The sequence below is a fragment of the Cololabis saira genome, chromosome 18, assembly GCF_033807715.1.
Source record: "Cololabis saira isolate AMF1-May2022 chromosome 18, fColSai1.1, whole genome shotgun sequence".
Classification (NCBI taxonomy): Eukaryota; Metazoa; Chordata; class Actinopteri; order Beloniformes; family Belonidae; genus Cololabis; species Cololabis saira.
The window spans coordinates 14,367,557-14,387,728 of record NC_084604.1 but is presented as its reverse complement, the minus strand read 5'-3'; the positions used below and the strand labels follow the sequence as shown (position 1 = coordinate 14,387,728).

The window sequence follows — 20,172 nt, the reverse complement described above, 5'->3', positions numbered from 1 at the left end:
AATGATATTTTGGTATGATAACCCTTCCTGAGTGGCAGCTGTATCATAGTTATCAGCTCATGAAGTTACCCACCCCCTTCAGAAAATTACATTTTAGATGCTGCTGCATATCCTGGTTTAGACTCAGGTTATCTGTCAATATTTCACAATATTGTCTTTGGTATCATTTTAAATGGGACCTTTAAAGCAGGTTTAATGTTGAAGGTGGAATCACTTCCTTCCTGAACAAACGGGAAATTTAAAAACATACTGACGTCATTGTCATAATGGACGCGTATGGGACGCAGTTAAACCTGGCTTCATGAATAATCGCCACATTAATTGTAACATTATGTTTAGCGTTGATTCAATAGATTACTCTGAATGTATTGATTTAGACGCTTTAATTTATTCTTAGACTTTTATAAGGCATTCGATGTAGAGCATACATTTTTATTTAAATCTCTTCAAACCCTTGGTTTTGGTGAAAATGTTGTAGGGTATCCTATAATAGGATGCTCTATAAAAATATAAGCAGCTGTGTCATGTTATTCCCAAATACCTCTAAAAGATTTTCAGTGTGTAGATCAGTCCGCCAAGGTTGTCCTTGTCTCCATTTCTCTCTCTTATAGTCGCTTTCAATAATAGTTCAACAGCAATGTTTTTCGAGGTATAAAGATTTTTGAGAGAGATTAGGGTTACTCAGTTAACGCACGACACAGTCTTACCTTTGGAAAATTAACTACAAACAGAGACAGTACTTACAATAATAGACACCTTTCTGTTGCATCAGGGTTCAAACTTAATTTGACAAAATGTGAAATATTATGTCTCTACAACACAAATGAAACACTAATATGTAAAATACCAGTTAAAGAAAGTGTTAAGTATCTCGGAATGCATATTTCTAAAAATCTAATTGAACCTCAACAAAAGACTTTAAACCTAAAATAAAAAAAAATAAAAGTATTTTCAATATGTAGCTTCAAACAGATTTGTCTCTATTAGATAGAGTAAAGCAGACACTATTTCTAGATTTGTACTCTCTCTTGTTGTTCAACAATCCCTTTGTAAGGAAATAAATAATACCCTAATTAGTTTTTAGGGGAAACAAATGCCATCATTTAAAAAAAGAGATCTTAGCAGCCCCAAGAGGTAAAGCTGAGACTATATGGATATGAACTAAGACAAAATGAATAAAATAATATTTGAAAAAGTCTCTTTGGTACTTTATGCCACAGAACATTTTGGGAAAGTTGGAGGGTTACCTTTTCTCTTAAATTGTAGTTATGATGTTTCAAAATTACCACTTAAATGATCTAATTCTCACCGACAAGCTGTTTCAGCAGCCAAAATGTGTTTTGCCTCCACATGAAACTATTATATAGAACAATTAGTTCATAACTAGAAAACACTAATCACTATTTCTGAAACATTGGATTGACAAAGGAATAAATTACCCCAAGGATTTACAAAATGATGAAGGTTAAATTTTTAGTCACGGAGAATGTCCTAAAAGCTTCCCTGTTACCTATAGAATTTCAAACAGTGATCAACACTATTCCCAGTTGTATTCTCCAATTGATAAAATGTATATTTGTAAGGCAAGAGGCAGAGGAAGTTGATTTTACCCTCTTTATTAATGGTATAAACATTATTAATCACCACGGTAATAATGAGCGTAAGGAATCATTTCTTCAGGAAAAGGAAAATCACGCCTAGGAAAATTTGTAAGATCTCCCTCCTTCTCTGACATTAACTGGAAAACAACATGACTTCTTCAAAATACATTTGCTATCTCCAATAAAATCAAAGAAGTTCAATATCAAATTATACATAACATTTACCCCACTAACAGATTTGTCTCAAAATTTGTCAATATTGATGTTAATTGGTTATTTTATAATACCGAAGTGGAAACGATTAGGGACGCTTTCTTTGAATGTACATTTTCCCAGATTTTTGGGAAATAAATTGAAGCATACATAACATCACAATCCAACACACCAATACATTTGAATGCCAAAGATATACTGTTTTACTATAATAATAAAGATAGGAAAATGCAACACTTGATTAACTCGATTATTCTAATTGCAAAATTCCACATACATAAAACCAAGTTTTCCAAAGGTCAACCTTTCTTCCCTGTTTTTGAAATACTATGAATGTATTAAAAGAAATCAGAAATTTTCTCGATGCCAGACTTTTTGTATTGTCCATGGTAAATGTTCTGATTTATTTATTTCATGACACTTTTATTTCATAGTGGTGTATTTTTTATTAGTAAAATTTTTAAATGCCACGTTTATATATTTCATGAGACTTTTATTTTACATCTCATTTTCTTATATTCAAATAAAGGGGCGTGGTTTTATGTGTGGGTTTGGCCTGTGCTGAAGAGCAGATTGTCAAGGACAGGAAAGCCGAAAGAAAACAGTAAAAAAACGATAAAAACATCAATGAAGAGGAAGAACAAAAGGTAGCAGCTAAATAATGATTTTAACAGTTGCTTTTGGTCTTCCAAATCAAAATTCAAAAGTTAAGCAATTATGGTCTAAAGTTTACTTCATAGCATGCCTTATGTGAATGGTCTATCACTCTAAAAGCACCACATGTCTATTTGTTGGTGTGTTAGTAATATTAGTGATATATAAATGCTGCTACACGTTCACATCAGGCACATGGTAGGCTCAGTTTAAAAATAGTCCGGTCCGTCTGTTGAAGCGTCTGAGGGGATGTAGCTCAGTGGTAGAGCGCATGCTTTGCATGTATGAGGCCCCGGGTTCAATCCCCGGCATCTCCATGTGTTCTTTTTTTTTTTTTTTTTTTTTTTATGTTTAAGACGTTGTTCAGCACTCTCCCTGATTGTAATATATCATGTATTTTGCAAGTTGGTCGTAGACTAATTTATTTACGATTTGACAGCCTATATAATAATTGGGTTTACAACGCATTTCCAAGCCCCAGATATGTTAACAACACCAAGTGTTATCATAAGTAGCTTTACTGCTTTCGACCTATATTTATTTTTGACTAAAAAAACATTTAATGAAGCAAGACAATGGGAAAAAAAGCGGACAAAGCAGAGTCGAATCGTGGAGAAAGTGTAACATTTCCAGCAGTCATAAACGCACCCCCAGGCCCCGCCCCCGCCGGTAACCATGGAGACCGGGCTCTGTTTAAAGATGTCCTCCCTGCTACAGTAGCTGCTAGCTCGGAGACGGTCGGGAACAATACCAAACTAAACATAATCTACATGCTCATAACGCATCTATGGGCTTCCGATAGACCAATAAAATGCAACTGAAGTATCTGAAGACACTTCTGAGCCCCCAGGTAAGAACGCTGCGGGATTAACTGAGGGTAGGATGCTGGAGATACTGTGACTAAGTTTACCGTCAAAGACTTTATAATAATGAAGGTGTTAAACAACCAGAATGTCCGTTTTGACTGGATGGAATTCGTTCTACTTTATTATATCTTTACATTTGTTATATTATTATATTGTTATAATGCGTTTAACTACAATGAAACATTTTTTTGCGCATTTTCGTGGCTTGCTGGCAGCAAATTGGGTACTATTTAGTGGATGTGTAGAATAGTACTGTTAACCTTACCCAACCGTCCCTTGAAACACGGAATCGTCCCGTATTTATAAACTAAAGTACGTCCCGTATGGAGCTGAAAAGGGACGCACTTTGTCCTGTATTACTGTGGGAGCAGATGTGGGTAGAGTAGCCAAAAATTGTACTCAAGTAAAAGTACTGTTACTTCAGAATAATATGACTCAAGTAGAAGTAAAAAGTAGTCATCCAAATAATTACTTGAGTAAAAGTAAAAAAGTACTTGGTGAAAAAACTACTCAAGTACTGAGTAACTGTTGAGATTTATTTTTTTAACACAACCATTCAAACAGACAAAAGTACAAAATAATCATCTTCAGGTAAATTAAATCAATAAAATAATGAAATAAATTAAAATTAATAAAAAATAAAAAAAGCTTAAATTTAAATAATCTTAAAGTAAATTCAAGTAATTTAATAAATAATCAAATAAATTAAATATACCAGAATAAAAAAATTAATTAAGCCCAAGTAGCATAAAATTTCAAGGCTTTGTACTTTTCTTTTTTAACCAGGCTCCGCAGGCAGAACTAGAACAAGCCCATGAACTCATATAAACTCTGTGTGTGTTTGAGTCTGCGTATATGTGACAAAACATGCAAAAACAAACATTTTTCCCAAATAATCACTCAGTGATGTCATGAGATAAATTAAAAGAAAAGTAACGAGCTCAACGTGGCCTAATGTAGCGGAGTAAGAGTAACAGTTTCTTCTTCACAAATCTACTTGAGTAAAAGTAAAAAGTATAGTGATTCAAAACTACTCCTAAAAGTACAGAATTTCCCAAAACTTACTCAAGTAAATGTAACGGAGTAAATGTAACTCGTTACTACCCACCTCTGTGTGAGAGTCAGAAAATAGTCATAAAATGCCCATGGAAAATGGCATTGAGCTGTTGAGTTCATAAGTTATCTTTTCAGTTTTACTCCAACTGCAGCCTACAGTCATGGCCTTTGGGGCACAAATATGTTTTCTACAGACTTTCTGTTTGCACTTTTGTTATTGCACTAAAAATGTGTACTATTACAGAATGGATGTTCTGCTTTCTTTCTATTGTTTTATATACATTTATACAATTTTAAGTTAAGCAAGACAGGTTTCTGAAAGATATTTATTTGATTCAGTTCATTTTGTTATTTAGTATTAAAGTGAATTGCTGGATAATAATTTGTTTTCCATGTGTTCATGGCATTCAAAAGTCAAAATCGTTTCACTCACAAAAAAAGGGGCTAAAAAAATTCACCACGCCAGGAAAGGTGAAAGCCCTGCCGATGAGTGGCCCTTATTTATTTTTCAGGGAGTTGGCAACCCTAGTTAACCTGCACCACTTTCGCCACCTACTGAAACATATTTAATCCCTCACACACCCATTTTAATGTGTTACATTGTCATGATATGAGGGAAGACACGACTTGTATTCCTCACAAGGCTTTTATTTAGCCCCAGCCTAACGGTAACACCCGCAAGCTGTCAACGTTCACAAAGTGACGTCATCCAGTGACGCCATCACCCGACCGTTGCCCAACAGGCCAACAGGCTAGATCTCACAACATACATCTTATACAAAAACAGTCAGATCTGACATATAGTATGGCTCCAGGTCTTGGGCATCAGCAGCCAGACTCGGTTCCGACACCTGAGTTTCCATCTTGAGATTCAAGATTCAAGATTCTCTTTATTGTCATTGCAAGAAGCACAACGAAAAGTAAGGTGCAGGCCTTCAGTACAAAAAAGAAAAAAAAACAGAGTGCAATATTAACAATAAATATATATAACAATATACTTACAGACTTACAGAATGTTTGACGCTAACATGAAGGTAAGTGTGCAAGTGGATATTATTACCCATATATAGATACATATATACATCGGTACAGCGGTACAGCACTACAGCGGTAGTGCAGTTGCGAATGATGGTAGTGTAGAAGGTGCGGTTGCATTTGACGGTAGTATAAAAATACGTGTTCTTTGTGTCCGCAGGAGGCTATTGCCAGGGTGTCCTGCATGGCCTGGGCGCCGAACAACAGCAAGTTCGCAGTTTGCACCGCGGACAGAGTGGTGCTGCTCTATGATGAGCAAGGAGAGAGGAGGGACAAGTTCTCCACCAAACCGGTGGACTCCAAGGTGAGACAGAAGATATCTGGTACATGTTACTTGCAAAGATGTGTGTGTGTGTGTGTGTGTGTGTCTTCTACATATAATGGGTAAGATTTATTTTTGAATTAATTTAATCGGGTGCAAAGATGTCTGCATATTCTGCACGAAACAAACTGATCAGACAACAGCAACCTGAGATCACAAACCAAATAAATCGGCTGAGAAAGGCTTCACGTCTCCTAAAATGTGACAGAAAGCTGGATGGCAGAAGGTGCAGATACTGTGAAAAAAGGAGAATATTGTTGACTCAACCTGAATTTCTAGTGAGCATTCAACACAGGTTGCCACCCACACACCACTGTCCCAACGATGAATGAGTTTACAGCCTGTTCCCGCCACACCGACGTGAGATTTAACACTTAAGTCTAATTTAGAATCTAATCAAGAGTTTGAGCTGAGACTTGATTTTTTTATTTTTTAATCTAAAGTGTGTGTGTGTGTGTGTGTGTGTGTGTGTGTGTGTGCGTGTGCGTGTGCGTGTGCGTGTCTTCTACATATAATGGGTAAGATTTACTTTTGAATTAATATAATCGGGTGCAAAGATGTCTGCATATTCTGAATTCGCATTTAAGAGTTTATGTAAATACACAACATCTAGAAATAAAGGTCTTGTTGAATATAAGACTCAAAGCAGATAAAAAACAGTCCAGTTTACTCAATATTTAGGCCAAACATATAATTTTTACTTTTAGTAAGTTATTTGTGAACAATTTTATTTTTTTTTTTAGGTTGACACCTTTGCACACTATATCATGAGCCAGGAGGAAGCAAAACAAACACATGAATCAATCCGAAAGCACAGGCTTTCTTGACATTTCTGGCTTTCAAGAAAGCCACATACAGGTGATCAGTCCATACCAGCAGAAAAATGAAAATAATAGATTCAATTAAACAAGAATAAAACATTTTCATAAAAGTGTTATCCACACCCACATCCAAAAATGATTTAGTTTTTCACACACTGCATCGACCTGTGGCTCAAAGGTCAGCTTCTTGTCGATTAAAATGTCCCATATATTTGTACTGTCTGATAATTTCAATTGACTGATTGGTCTTGACAACATTGATGTTTAAAAACAGAGAGTTGCACCACCTTAAAAAGTCTGTCACCACAGGACAATGATCAAGACTGTCAGGGCTCTTTAGAGAAAGGACAACAGTGTTAAACAAATAAAAGTGGTGATAAAACACAGCCCTTTGGTCCATTGGATGATAAAAGAACATCTTGGGCGGCAGTAGCTCAGGTGGTAGAGCAGGTCGTCCAATGATCGGAAGGTCAGCGGTTCGAATCCTGCTCCGTCCCAGTTGCTGTGAATGTGTATGAATGTTGGTGGTGGTCGGAGGGGCCACTTGGCGCGGAATGGCAGCCACGCTTCTGTCAGTCTGCAGGACAAAAACGTAGCTTACCTCCACTGGAGAGAATGTGTATGAATAAATAATGGTCTAAGTGTAGCACTTTGAGATTCTTTGAATGTAAAGTGCGTTACAAGTTAAATGTATTATTATTATCTGATAAAACACCATTGACCATTTTTGCTGCAGCCAACATAAAAAAAAACCATGTTCGGTGTTGCAATGGGTCTTCTATCTCCGTGCCCAAAAATATGAGACTGAATACAAGTAACAGCTGAATAAAGTTGATTTAAAAACTAGCAAAACTAATGATCTACTATTGATAAGGCCATAACACCTGTTTCTGTAATTCTGTTTTTAGTTAACTTGGAAATTTGTAGGTTGTTGTTTTAAAGATAAAAATTGATTTCCTGGGATTCGTCTGTCTGTCTGTCTGTCTGTCTGTCTGTCTGTCTGTCTGTCTGTCACATACACATTGGTACTGAGAACCTTTCTCATACTAGTTTGACATTGTTGGCAGGGTTATGCAGCAGGCGGCTTGGCGTGGTAAACCAGAATAAAGATATACACCGCAAAAACGGGAATAACAGAGCTTCATTCAGTATTTCGTTTCACTCGATCCAACAACTGCAATCAGCTGTGGATGCGCAGCCATTTATTGACACACCCACAAATCACAGCACCTGTCTGGTCAATCAGATCAACCAATTAACAAGTGACACACAGCTTTAGTTTAAACAAACACAAATAGTTGAGAGCACTCTCAGTCTCAACACCCCCACTTGCTCTCACATTATTCCAAAAAAAAAACTTAATTAACTCCAAACATAAATTCATCAAACTGTTTCAACTTAAATTTTGTTGCAGGTTTGGTAAATAGGTCTGCAACCATTTCATTGGTCTGACAATACGTCAAGATCATCTTCCCCATGTTTACAGTGGATCGAATGAAGTGGTACTTGATATCCACATGTTTACACCACTGTCTGCTGACAGGATTTTTAGCTAAACCAACCGTGCCTTGGTTGTCCTCGTATACCTTAGGTATTGCATATGGATGCTTATCAATCCCCTCTAGGAAATGAGTAAGGTAGAGACACTCTTGGATAGTAGCAGCGAGTGCTATATACTCTGACTCACAAGTGGACAGTGCTACCGTTGGCTGCTTTTTGGTTTTCCATGACACTAAAGCGCCATCTTTGGTTAAGCTTACACAGTAACCAGATGTACTTCGTCTATCAGAGGTATCAGCAGCCCAATCTGCATCACTGTACGCTTGTATCCCTAGGTTCTCATCACTTCGCCTGTAACACAGTACTTTGTCACTTGTACCTTTTAGATACCTTAGAACATGTTTAACTGTACTCCATTGCTGTTCTGTAGGTTTAGAGAAATATTGTGACAGTTTGCTTATTATAAAGCTCAAATCAGGTCTGGTACAGACAGTCAGATAGATGAGGCTTCCTACCGCCTCTCTGTATCTTGTGACATCACTCATGAGTACTGCATCATCCGTGTAGTTAAGTTTTTGCTCACACGGTGTGGATCTAGGTTTACAATTTTCCATGTCAAACCTCTCAAGGATTTTTCCCACATACTTTGTCTGAGACATTGTTACACAGTCTTCACTCTGGTTAAAATCAATACCAAGAAAATGTCCAAGTTTTCCCAGATCCTTCATTTTGAACCTTGCTGTAAGCATGTCTTTTACAATATTCAATGAATTTTCATCACTTGCTGCAATGAGTAAGTCGTCAATCCAAATAACCATGATCACCTTGTTGTGTTCTGTCTCCCTTGTGTAAACACAGTGATCAGCTTGGTTCTGTACAAACTGGTTTTTGGTTAGATAGTCATGTAAAACTCTGTTCCAATTCCTGCCTGATTGTTTTAGCCCATACAGAGACCTTTCTAGTTTACACACCAGCTTTTCATTTGTTTGAGATTGCACCTCATACCCCTCTGGTTGTTCTATGTAAATCTCCTTGTCTATCGGTGCATTTAAGTAGGCTGTTTCTACATCCATTTGGTGCAGAACCAAATTTTCATGTGCTGCTTTCTGCATTAGCACTCTGATGCTAGTCAAGTTAGCTGTGGGGGAAAAAGTCTCCACATAATCTACACCCATCTTTTGACTGTATCCTTTTGCAACATAGCGGGCCTTGTATTTCTCTGAACCATCAGGATTGTTTTTAATAGCATACACCCATCTACCCCCCACTACTTTCTTGCCCTCAGGTAGGCTAGTTAGGGTAAATGTGTTGTTCTCTCTAAGTGAATGAATCTCCTCATCCATCGCTCTGACCCACTCTGTTGACTTATCCGATGTTACAGCTTCTGTGAATGAATCTGGTATGTTACACATGACTCGATAACAGTAGTCTATGTTACTTTGAACTTGATCCATCTCCTCAGACGTATACTTAGGCATTCTACAATCTGTGTACCTGTCTGGCATCCTCCTCTCTCTAGAAGGGTAACGACTAACTTCACCAACTTCAGGCTCACACTTGACCTCTACTGGAACCGACTGGTGGCAAATTGCTTCAGACTTCACTTCATGTTCTAGTGGGACATGGTGCTCTGGACTCCTGGATTTGTATTGTACAAAGTCATCTATAGGCATAAAATTCACTTGAGTCTGCTGCTCTACACCCATCTTGGCTACAAACTTTACCACCCTGTGCTTCTGCACCCTCTTAGTCTCAGGGAAGTAAATGATGTACGCCGGACTGTTTTTGTCATACCCGATGAAAACACCCTTCTCACATCTTGGGTCTAGTTTTCTTTTATCTTGAACATAAACAAAACACTCTGACCCAAATTTCTGCATCCTAGATAAATTAGGCCTCTTGCCTGTCAATGCTTGTATTGGTGTCTGTTTTGTACGTTTGTTGAAACATCTGTTTCTAACCACAGCGGCAGTCTGAACTGCATAAGTAGGTGTTTTGGCAGGTTGCTTTCGATTAACATACATCGTGCCATATCAAAAAGTGTGCGCCAGTTGCGCTCAGCAGTGCCATTCTGGTGGGGAGAGTACGGTGCTGATGTTTCATGTCTAATCCCCTGTTTAATGAGTAGAGCCTGGTAACCTTTACCTGTGAATTCAGTACCATTGTCAGATCTGAAACATTTAACTTTACCATATGGCGCTATGTCAGCCGGAAACTTCTCCGTTGCATGTAATGTGTCACTTTTGTTTTTCAAAAAATACACAAAAACTGTACTAGAAAAATCATCAGTAAATGAGAGGGCATATTTGTGCCCATCTCTCGACTCTGGGTGGATTGGCCCTGCCAAATCCGTGTGTACCAGTTCTAAAGGTGTTCTAGCTCTTGCGTCAGGATTTCTGTTTCTCGTTTGATAAAGTTTTCCCAGGGTGCACACTTCACAATGTGGAGGTTTATTTGTTGAACCTTAATTTTCATCCCGTTAACCACACTCTGCAGTTTCTGAATGTCATCATAGTTGCAATGTCCAAGGACCTCATGCCAAGTTTGCATATCAAAACACCCCATGCACTGATCATCACATTCATCATTATCATTCACTGTGTGCAAGTAGTACAGTCTGTCATGCACATGAATGCGGAATTTCGTACCGTCTCTGTGAATTAAATTGTCCTTCTCCTTTTTGAAAATCACTGTGGCCCCGTTGGCAGTAGCTGCCTTCACAGAAAAAATGTCTTGTGGATAGGATGGGATGTACAGGGCTTGTTTCAGTATAGTGTTTATTTGTCTGCCTCCGCTGTCAGTCAAACGTACCTCTGCGTCACCGCGGCGCTCTGCAACCCCTTTGCATCTCGTACCGTCAGCCAGCTCTATGCAGTGAGTCTCAGCCTGGAACCCATCATCAAACCGCTTGAACTTTGTGTGGTCTGTGATGATATGCGAGGTAGCTCCGCAGTCGACCATCAGGCCCCTCACGTTGACACTGGCTGTCCCCTCACTCACTCGGAAGGCGTACTCTTGGTCCTCACCCGATGTCTCCCCGTAGACTTTGCGTGCGTCATCTCGCTCGCTGCGCTGGCGCTGTTTCTTTCTGCAGGTGGTGTCCCGGTGCGTGGTGCTCCTGCAGTGACTGCACCACAGTTTACGCCTGCAGTCTCTGGAAAGGTGTCCTCTCAGGCCGCATCTGAAGCACGTCAGGTCTGCTGCTGCCCGGTCACCTGCGCTGTCGGGTCTCCCTCTTTGCTGCTGCATGCGCACCTTCATCACATTGTCAGCTGTTGCTGCAGCCCGCATCTTGTCTGTGTCCTCGTAGCTGCGCAACTTTGTTTTAAATTCAGCAAAAGTCATTACTGCATCATACTGCGTGATATGGACAGAAAAAGGCTTGAATGACTCTGGCAAGCCTTTTAAAACCATAGCCACCAATAGTCCATCACTTAATATTTCTCCGGCATTTCTCAGAGCAGTGATTGCAGTTTCAGCGCGGATCACATATTCAGTGACACTTTCACTGTCTGATTTCTGAAGGGACGTCAGTTCTGTATAGAGATTGATGATACGTGGCTTGCCTCTACCTTGATAGTAGTCTCTCAAAATCTTTAGCGCTGCTCGCCCATCATCAGCCGCCTCTCTCATTATCAACGATAGGCTCTTGTCATCCAGAAATTGGATAAGTTCTGCATATGCCTCGGCATTCTTGGCTGCATCATCAACCAGCTCAGCTTCGTCGTCTGTCTCAGGATCATTTAAGATAACATCTTTCAGGCCTTGCAGACGAAGGTGGCCCAATAATTTTGTCTCCCAAATCTCATAGTTCTTTTCATCTCCATTGAACTGAAGCCGGGACCAGCGGCTTGCGTCTGTAATCCTTTTACTCATGGTGTCAGCGTCGTCATCACACTCTCTGTGGGTTATTCTGGATTTTCTCTGGGCCCATAACCTGTTGGCAGGGTTATGCAGCAGGCGGCTTGGCGTGGTAAACCAGAATAAAGATATACACCGCAAAAACGGGAATAACAGAGCTTCATTCAGTATTTCGTTTCACTCGATCCAACAACTGCAATCAGCTGTGGATGCGCAGCCATTTATTGACACACCCACAAATCACAGCACCTGTCTGGTCAATCAGATCAACCAATTAACAAGTGACACACAGCTTGAGTTTAAACAAACACAAATAGTTGAGAGCACTCTCAGTCTCAACAGACATCATGTCTGAATTCACTTTTGCTTAAATTGATTATTTTCAGTAACAGTAACAGTCTCATACAGTTTAGGGAGAGCAGCATACATGTATTTCTGACCCTGCCAACTGTACCACGATTCCAAGTGTTCACTTTAGTAGGAAAATCCTACATTTTTTATTTTATATTCTATTTTTTCTATTATTATTCTATTATTTATTTATATTCCTTTGATAAATACCACTCACTTTTCAAGATTAAATATTAATATTTTGTTTTTACAATATTCAGGTTTAGTAAGAAATGTGCGTGTATTTGTTTAAGACTAAAATTAATCTTGAAAAATACAAGTTTCCTGATGATGTTGTACCAACATCCATCCATCCATCCATCCATCCATCCATCCATCCATCCATCCATCCATCCATCCATATTTGGGTTGCAGGGGCAGTAGCCTAACCAGAGATGGGCAGACTCCTCCAGCCCCTCTGGGGGAATCCAAAGCGTTTCCTGGGCAACCAAGAAATATAAGCTCTCCAGTGTGTCCTGGGTCTGACCTGAATCACTTTTTGGAAGACTTTTGTCACATGCAGAAGCCTTTTCTAATTAATTATCCGGTAGATTATATATGCTATATTGTTTTCAATCTAAGACAATCATTAGTTGTTGTATCCAATAATTATACAAACAAATCTTCATATTAATTTCAGAACTGTGATTATTAAACTATTTAAATTAAATTAAAGCTTTAGAAGAAGCATCCTACATCACTTGAAGTCAAGGCCTCATCCATTAGATAATGTACATAACTCATATGCACAATAAAACTAATTATAGTGAAATGTTTACCCAACAGGTTGGTTTATCAAGCCTGTTAAAACACATCAATTGTGAGACGACATTACAACTGCAAACAGAGCTGTCAACATTTGTTGTCAACATTTTCCTGTTAGTTATATGATTAAATTCCATTGTTATAAAGTAAGTAATGTTGTTATAATATTTAAGACGCTACTATGATCCTCTTAGATTATTCATGCCATGCAGTGGTTTGCTTTAATATTTAAATGTCTTTTTTTTTCAGTATGGAAAACAGAGCTACGTAGTCACTGACTTGGTCTTCTCACCGGACTCCACTAAAATCGCCATTGGCCAGTCGGACAACATAATCTTTGTTTACCGAATTGGGGAGGACTGGTATAATCTTTTTGATCCTTATTTTCCACATTGAATTTCACTTTGAAATACATGCTTATTGATCCAAACTGATTTTAATCAGTTGTTTGTCTCTCACAGGGGGGACAAGAAGGCCATTTGCAACAAATTTGTTCAGACGGTAAGTTTAGACACTTGGCAGTAAACAGCATGCTGAAATTAGATGGTATCAGGGGTCAGAATCCAAACTGTTAAAGCCTTGAGTTGATATATTGGATACATGTTTGTGCTCAAAGAGTAAAATATGTAAAAGTATTAGTTTGTCTTTTGTGAGGCTGTAATGGTGATGAAACTGTCTGGAAAGGGATGTGCTTGTATTTGTATTACTAACAAGTGGCTGACAAGTGAAGAAAAAGGCCACCATGTCTGGTGTGGGTTTTTTTCCCAATTAAAAATTAGTTTCAATCATTCTTCTCTCAAACCACCTCTTTTCTATTCAGAATATAGGGATCATTGTTTTCATAGGGCTTTCCCTTATCTCTTCAGATGCATGGGAACAGGTAAGTAATAAGCGACAACACTTTATAACGTGTAAAGATTTGGGCACTCATTGTTAAACATGTTTGAGTGTGTAGTCACTGGAGAGAACCGCACAGGATAGCCTCAAAAAGACACCTGCCTATTATGTATCTTCTCTCGTCATGTGTTCAGAGAAGGCCTTTATATCTCGGATTTGGATTATGACCCAGGTGTTAAGAAACATATCTGAAGAAAACAGACCCCAGTAAAGCTGAATTCTGCTTATTTAGAGGGAGCACAGTTCATTTCCTCCATGTAGCGATGGGTTACAGGGAGTGACTCAGGAGAAAACTCAGCCCTGCTTTACTGCTCAGGTTTGCAACACTGCATCCGGTTAAACTGAACAGACCTTGACTTTTGGTCAGAAGAGACAAAAGTGGGTGTGTCTGGAAACTATTCGTGATCATTACTTTCAACGAAAACCAAACAGAGCATATGTGAACACAAACACCTCATCTGAACTGTCACAGATGGTGGTGGAGATGTGATGATTTGGGCTTGTTTTGCAACCACAGGAAGCAGGGCCATTTCAGTCATTGAGTTGAGCACAAACTCGCAAGTTTACCACAGTATTCGAGAATCAAAAGTGAGGCCATCTGTTCGACAGCTAGCTGGAGCCTTCTCTCACTGGATGAAAAACTGACACACTGGGCTGGTAACTGACGTAGGGTCATGCTACAAGAAAATCATGGAGTGCACATCAGTGTATGTACAAAACATTTCTTAAAAAAAAATGTAATAGCCCCGGCCAGACTGAACTCCTCTTGTAAAGAAAAGCGATTTCAGAGATAAAGTAAAAAAAAATAATAGAAAGAAAGAATAATATTCTAAAGCACTATTTTGTTCATTTGCTTTTGATTTTGCTCATAATAACATAGTGTGATGCCATATGAAAGGAACTACTTTGTGTCAATAATTAACTTTATATTGGAATCAACAAAAATTACATGTGGGGTTCCCCAAGGTTCTATCCTAGGACCCCTCCTGTTTAACATCTACATGCTTCTGCTAACTCAAATAATGATAAAAAAACAAGATAAGTTACCATAACTATGCCAATGACACACAACTTTATATTACAACATCACCAGGTGACGAGGAGCCCATACAAATGTTGATTAGATATATGGAACAAATTAATGAGTGGATGTGCCATAATTTTCTTCAGTTGAACACAAACAAAACTGAAGTAGTTGCTTTTGGATCAAAAGAAGAGCATTTAAGAGTCAGCAAACAGCTTCAGGTATTACAGCTACAAACCACTGATGAGACCCGGAATCTGGGTGGAGTCATGAACTCAGACCTGAACCTTCAGAGACACATTAAAACAATTACAAAGACTGTATTCTATCGGAACATCTCCACGATCAAAGGACTAATGTCTCAGCAGCACCTTGGACTCACCTATCAATTTATCTTCAGTCCAACTGATTACTGTAACAATGTCTTCAGAGGTCTGCATAAAAAGTCAATCAGACAGATAAAGCTGATCCAGATTGCTGCTGTCTGAGTTCTTACCAGAACTAAGAAAGTGAACCGCATCACTCTGGTTCTGAGGTCCTTACACTGGCTCCCTGTACCTCAGAGAATAGACTTTTAAAAATACGTCTGTCAGTTTATAAGTCACTGAATGATTCAGGACTAAAATACATCAGGGACTTGTTGCCATATCAACCATCCAGACTTCTCAGCTCTTCTGGTTCAGGTCTACTCTGTGTCCCCAGAATCAGAACCAAACATTGAGAAGCAGCATTCAGCTTTCTTATGCTCCACAGATCTGGAACAAACTTCCAGAAAACTGCAGGAACGCTGAATCCCTCAGCTCCTTTAAATCAAGATTAAAAACTAATTCACAGCTTCCTTTGACTGAATTATTTAAACCATTCTGAATGTAATTTTAAACAATGTTCATTTTAGTGTTCAATTGTAACTCTAGTTTAAGTCTAACTTTTCTTTATTCTTTTTCTTTTTTCCTATTCATTTTATTTATATATTCATTATGAAATCACCTTGAGTGCCTTGTTGCTGAAATCTGCTATATAAATAAATGTGCCTTGTTATTCATCTGTGATTGTATTTGACAGATTTTAAACCTGGCAAAGACCAGATTTTTAAGAAAAATGTCATTAATAAGTGTGTATTTTATTTTTTTATCTGACTGTGCCTGATTATGTTACTTCATGAAATGTTTTGCAGGGTGCTGTGACTCACCTGCTTTGGCCTGCAGAACACACAATTGTTTACGGACTAGTTGATGGCAAGGTAATTAAGCAAAAGAGTGTCACCTTACAAGAGCAATATAGGTTTAGTAAACCCAACTGCAGACATGAGACAGAAACAGGCAGACAGGAAAAAAAACAAACTATGCATAATTTTGATTAGTGTTAAAATTGTGTTGGAAAACTATACCAGTGACTAAGATTTAACCAATTACTACTACTACTACTACTACTGTCATTTAGCAGATGCTTTTATCCAAAGCGATTTACATCTGAGGGAACAACACAAGCAAGAAATCCCATAGGATTCAATTACATTGAAATGTACTTAATTTCAGACTTCTTTTACAGATTCGCCTCGCCAACACCCAGACGAACAAATCTTCCACCATCTACAACACAGAGTCCTTGGTCGTGTCCCTGGCATCAAAGTAAATATTAAAATGATAAAAGTGCACTCCTTATTTATGTGTCTCAAAATGTTGTAATGCATCATATAATTCTAGGCCGTCCTTCTTAAAATCCTGAGCCATTTGTCAATTTCTGCCATTGTCCTTTAATTTCTGCCTCGCTGCATCTGCAGATTATCAGTGACAACATTTCTACTGTGTTAGTGTTTCTGGTAAAGGCATCCTGTCTGGCCACGCTGATGGGACCATTGTACGCTACTTCTTTGATGATGAAGGCTCGGGGGAATCTCAGGTACACAAGTTCACATAAAATAATCCTTGTTTTACCATACATTGGTTAGTATGTGAACCACCAATAATTAACTGATTTTCTGCATTAATTTGCTATAAAATGTGATCTGGTCTTTATTTGTGTTATGTATGTCAGTAATGGACAACTACAAAGTGTTCAAGCTGGTAGTTCTTTTGTCTTTATTGAACACATCCATTAGAAATTTACAGTGCTTGTGGAAAAAGTAAGTGAACTAATAGATTAACTATTTAAATTAAACTGCGTTCACCTATAGATTAAATACGTAATTGGAGTTAGTAATTTGCACACCTGGACTCCAGTTGGTGAAATGAGTTTGGAGGTATGGGTCCGCTTACTATTTCAGTTTGTGCTATTTGAGTGCCTTTTGTGAATCAAAGTCTCTCTAACCACACGTGATAACCACACATGATCCAAACTCTTATTTAATTGAATTTCAGTTGTTCAAGCTACTGAGTCAAATAAACTATTGTTGAAATAATTCATCTAAAGGTTCTGCTCCTTTTTTTTCCAACAGCATTGACCAGCATTCTCAATTTTTTATTAGTGTGTTCAAAAAAGACACAATAATTGTTTGTGGGTTATTAACGCAGGCAAATTGTATTTGCCTATTATTGTGACATTGGTGAAAATCAGATCCCATTTTGAGGCAAATTAATAATTAATATGGAAAACAACTTGATTCCAGGACATTTAAATACTTTTTTGTTATTCTATAATGGAAATCTTTGACTGTTTTGTGTTTGTCTTTTCCGTGCCCTCAAACACACATCTGATCCCACTGTATCTCAGGGGAAGCTGTTGATGCACCCGTGCCCACCTTATGCTCTGGCCTGGGGTGCAAACAGCATCATGGTGGGTGGCTGTGACAAGAAGGTTGTGGCATACGGCAGAGAGGGTCAAATCCTGCAGAACTTTGACTACAGCCGCGACCGAACAGAGAAGGAGTTCACCGTGGCCGTCACCAGCCCCAGCGGGCAGTCTGTAGTGTTCGGCAGTTTTGACCGGTTAGTGTGCAGCTGTCCCTCTGTTAAAACACAGGTTACCTGTCTGAGTTGTGTTATATAAGAAATAAAAAATACATTTATATACCCACATTTACCTCCATTTATCTTTTAAAAGGGAAATGTGGCACCATTTAAAAGGAAGTAAACAGGCTTTACAATGGTATAGGATGTTTTGCCAAGAAGCATTGTTACAACAAAGAAATAATGGACCAAACACAAATTTCCTTACTTTTTGTACTATGTTTAGAAAGGAGCGATGACTTGTCTTTCCTACCGATGTTTGACCAGGTTGCGAGTGTTTAACTGGGCGCCAAGAAGAGGTGTCTGGGATGAAGCTAAACCTAAAGAGATAGTCAACCTTTACACCATTACCAGCTTGGCCTGGAAGAAAGACGGATCTCGCCTTTGTGCAGTAACTGCTTTATCCTTTACAGTTTGACTTTGTATTTTTTTGTATTCATCCTTTTGTTTGCTTGTAATTTGCTTTTTATTTCTAAGTATATATTTGCAGTGCTAGATAGTGTGTCCGCAGAGAGCTGCTGTCATTTATATCATGTGATATTTTTTTAACTCAAATTAAAAACTGCTAATATTACTATGATATTGAATCTGTATGAATACAATGGATTAATTCCTATGTATATTTTTTTGTTGAATAACTGTGTGTTCTTTCAGGGAACGCTCTGTGGGGGTGTGGAGCTGTTTGATTGCTGCCTGAGACGAATTATTTATAAGAACAAATTTGAGATTACCTATGTTGGCTTGAGTCAGGTAAAAACATTCAGACAACTTGAAAAATGCTAAAATGAAATCTCTCAACTACAAATCTATGCTTTTTGTAGTTTGTCAAAAATAAGCAAAGCAATGGAAAGAACAGAGGGCAAAATGACCAGTTTCAGTCACTGGTCTGACCTGTTGTTACCAACTAACAATGACTGTAGACTGAAAATAGCCCCGCTGATTGAGTGAGAGCGGTTATTCACATCTAATGAATTTAAGTGCAAAAAACAGCCAAGTACCTCAGGGTGATGATTAAAAAAAAGACTAACTATAAAAGCTCTGGCAACTACCATCCACCCATATGTATATCTGCTTTATACTTTGATTTAAAAACGAATTGACAAACTTATTGTGCCAGTCACTTTTGCACTTAGCTAATGCGAAAAAACCCTACACACAGATATACATATTTTGCTCTGAACTACTTCTCAGAACAAAAATATGTATACAGTGTAGGGCTTCAATCATTCCAAAAAACAAATACTTGTTGTTGGAGGTACAATGTTTAAATTGAGAAAAATGATAGAGATATCGTTGTTTTTTTTTCTTTCTAGCTTCTAATGGGAATGAGGTTTAATGATTTCCAGTCAACATTTTCGCAGTAAACATCGTCTTCCTTTAAGAACTTATATTTCCTATTGTAATTAAGTCTCTTACGTTTTTGTTTGGTCAATAAGTAAGAGCAAGAAGTAAGACATTTTTTTTTATTATTAAACACGGCTAATATATATATATTCTATTGTGTATTTTAGGTGATAGTAAGGAACCTCTCTACAGGAACGCGGGTGGTGCTGAAGTCCTACTACGGTTATGAAATAGAAGAGGTCAAGATTATGGGAAAAGATCGCTACCTGGTGGCTCACACCTCAGAAACTCTTGTGCTCGGAGATTTGCTCACAAATAAATTAAGCGAGGTAATACTGAACATACTCAATGTCACATACTTGCTGGGATTCACCAGTTATTTTGGTAGCAGTATACTTACCACCATCAGTTGGTGCTAACGCTGCATGTGGCATCATCAGCTCTGTTTTTGCTACAAACACAACACCCCAATGGATTCATCGTGATTTCTGGAGTTCAACCACACCTCTTTTAAGGCCACATTTCCAGGGTGTGCCAGCTGATCCAGAAGAGAAAATAAAACGGATTTGTTCTGTGCAAATGTCAGAAATACATACTGCACTCTGCACTGCACTATTTGTGTTCAGCAAGGCAGACCACAGTCTGTTCTTTCTCTCTTCCACGTGTAAATCCAATATCCAGAGGCAAACTGTGGTCAAAACAATTGTGAGGACGTGGTTACGGGAAGCTGAACACACTCTGCTTGGGGAGTTTTGAGGCTAAAAACAGAGATGCACTCAGTGATCCACAAAGAGATGACTTCAGTGTTAGACTGACAATATCAACTTCTGTGTGATCAACATCATCCCCATCACAACAGTGAGGTGCTTCTCCAGAAA

The 20,172-nt window shown here is 38.3% G+C and overlaps 1 protein-coding gene and 1 non-coding gene across 2 annotated transcripts in view; both read left to right on the top strand.

The window, feature by feature from the left end:
- Window positions 1-2,713: 2,713 nt before the first annotated feature.
- Window positions 2,714-2,785, top strand: trnaa-ugc (transfer RNA alanine (anticodon UGC)). Its single transcript has one exon. It is a non-coding gene; the product is annotated as a tRNA-Ala (tRNA).
- A 398-nt stretch (window positions 2,786-3,183) lies between these two features.
- Window positions 3,184-20,172, top strand: part of ift172 (intraflagellar transport 172) — a 59,598-nt gene continuing 42,609 nt past the window's right edge. The window contains exons 1-11 of the mRNA XM_061706967.1: window positions 3,184-3,318; window positions 5,586-5,729; window positions 13,334-13,446; window positions 13,546-13,585; window positions 16,180-16,245; window positions 16,554-16,633; window positions 16,817-16,904; window positions 17,715-17,929; window positions 18,218-18,341; window positions 18,605-18,700; window positions 19,462-19,623. Coding sequence (XP_061562951.1) covers window positions 3,280-3,318; window positions 5,586-5,729; window positions 13,334-13,446; window positions 13,546-13,585; window positions 16,180-16,245; window positions 16,554-16,633; window positions 16,817-16,904; window positions 17,715-17,929; window positions 18,218-18,341; window positions 18,605-18,700; window positions 19,462-19,623 — 1,167 coding nt within the window. The 5' untranslated portion in view covers window positions 3,184-3,279. The remainder of the gene's footprint in view (window positions 3,319-5,585; window positions 5,730-13,333; window positions 13,447-13,545; window positions 13,586-16,179; window positions 16,246-16,553; window positions 16,634-16,816; window positions 16,905-17,714; window positions 17,930-18,217; window positions 18,342-18,604; window positions 18,701-19,461; window positions 19,624-20,172) is intronic.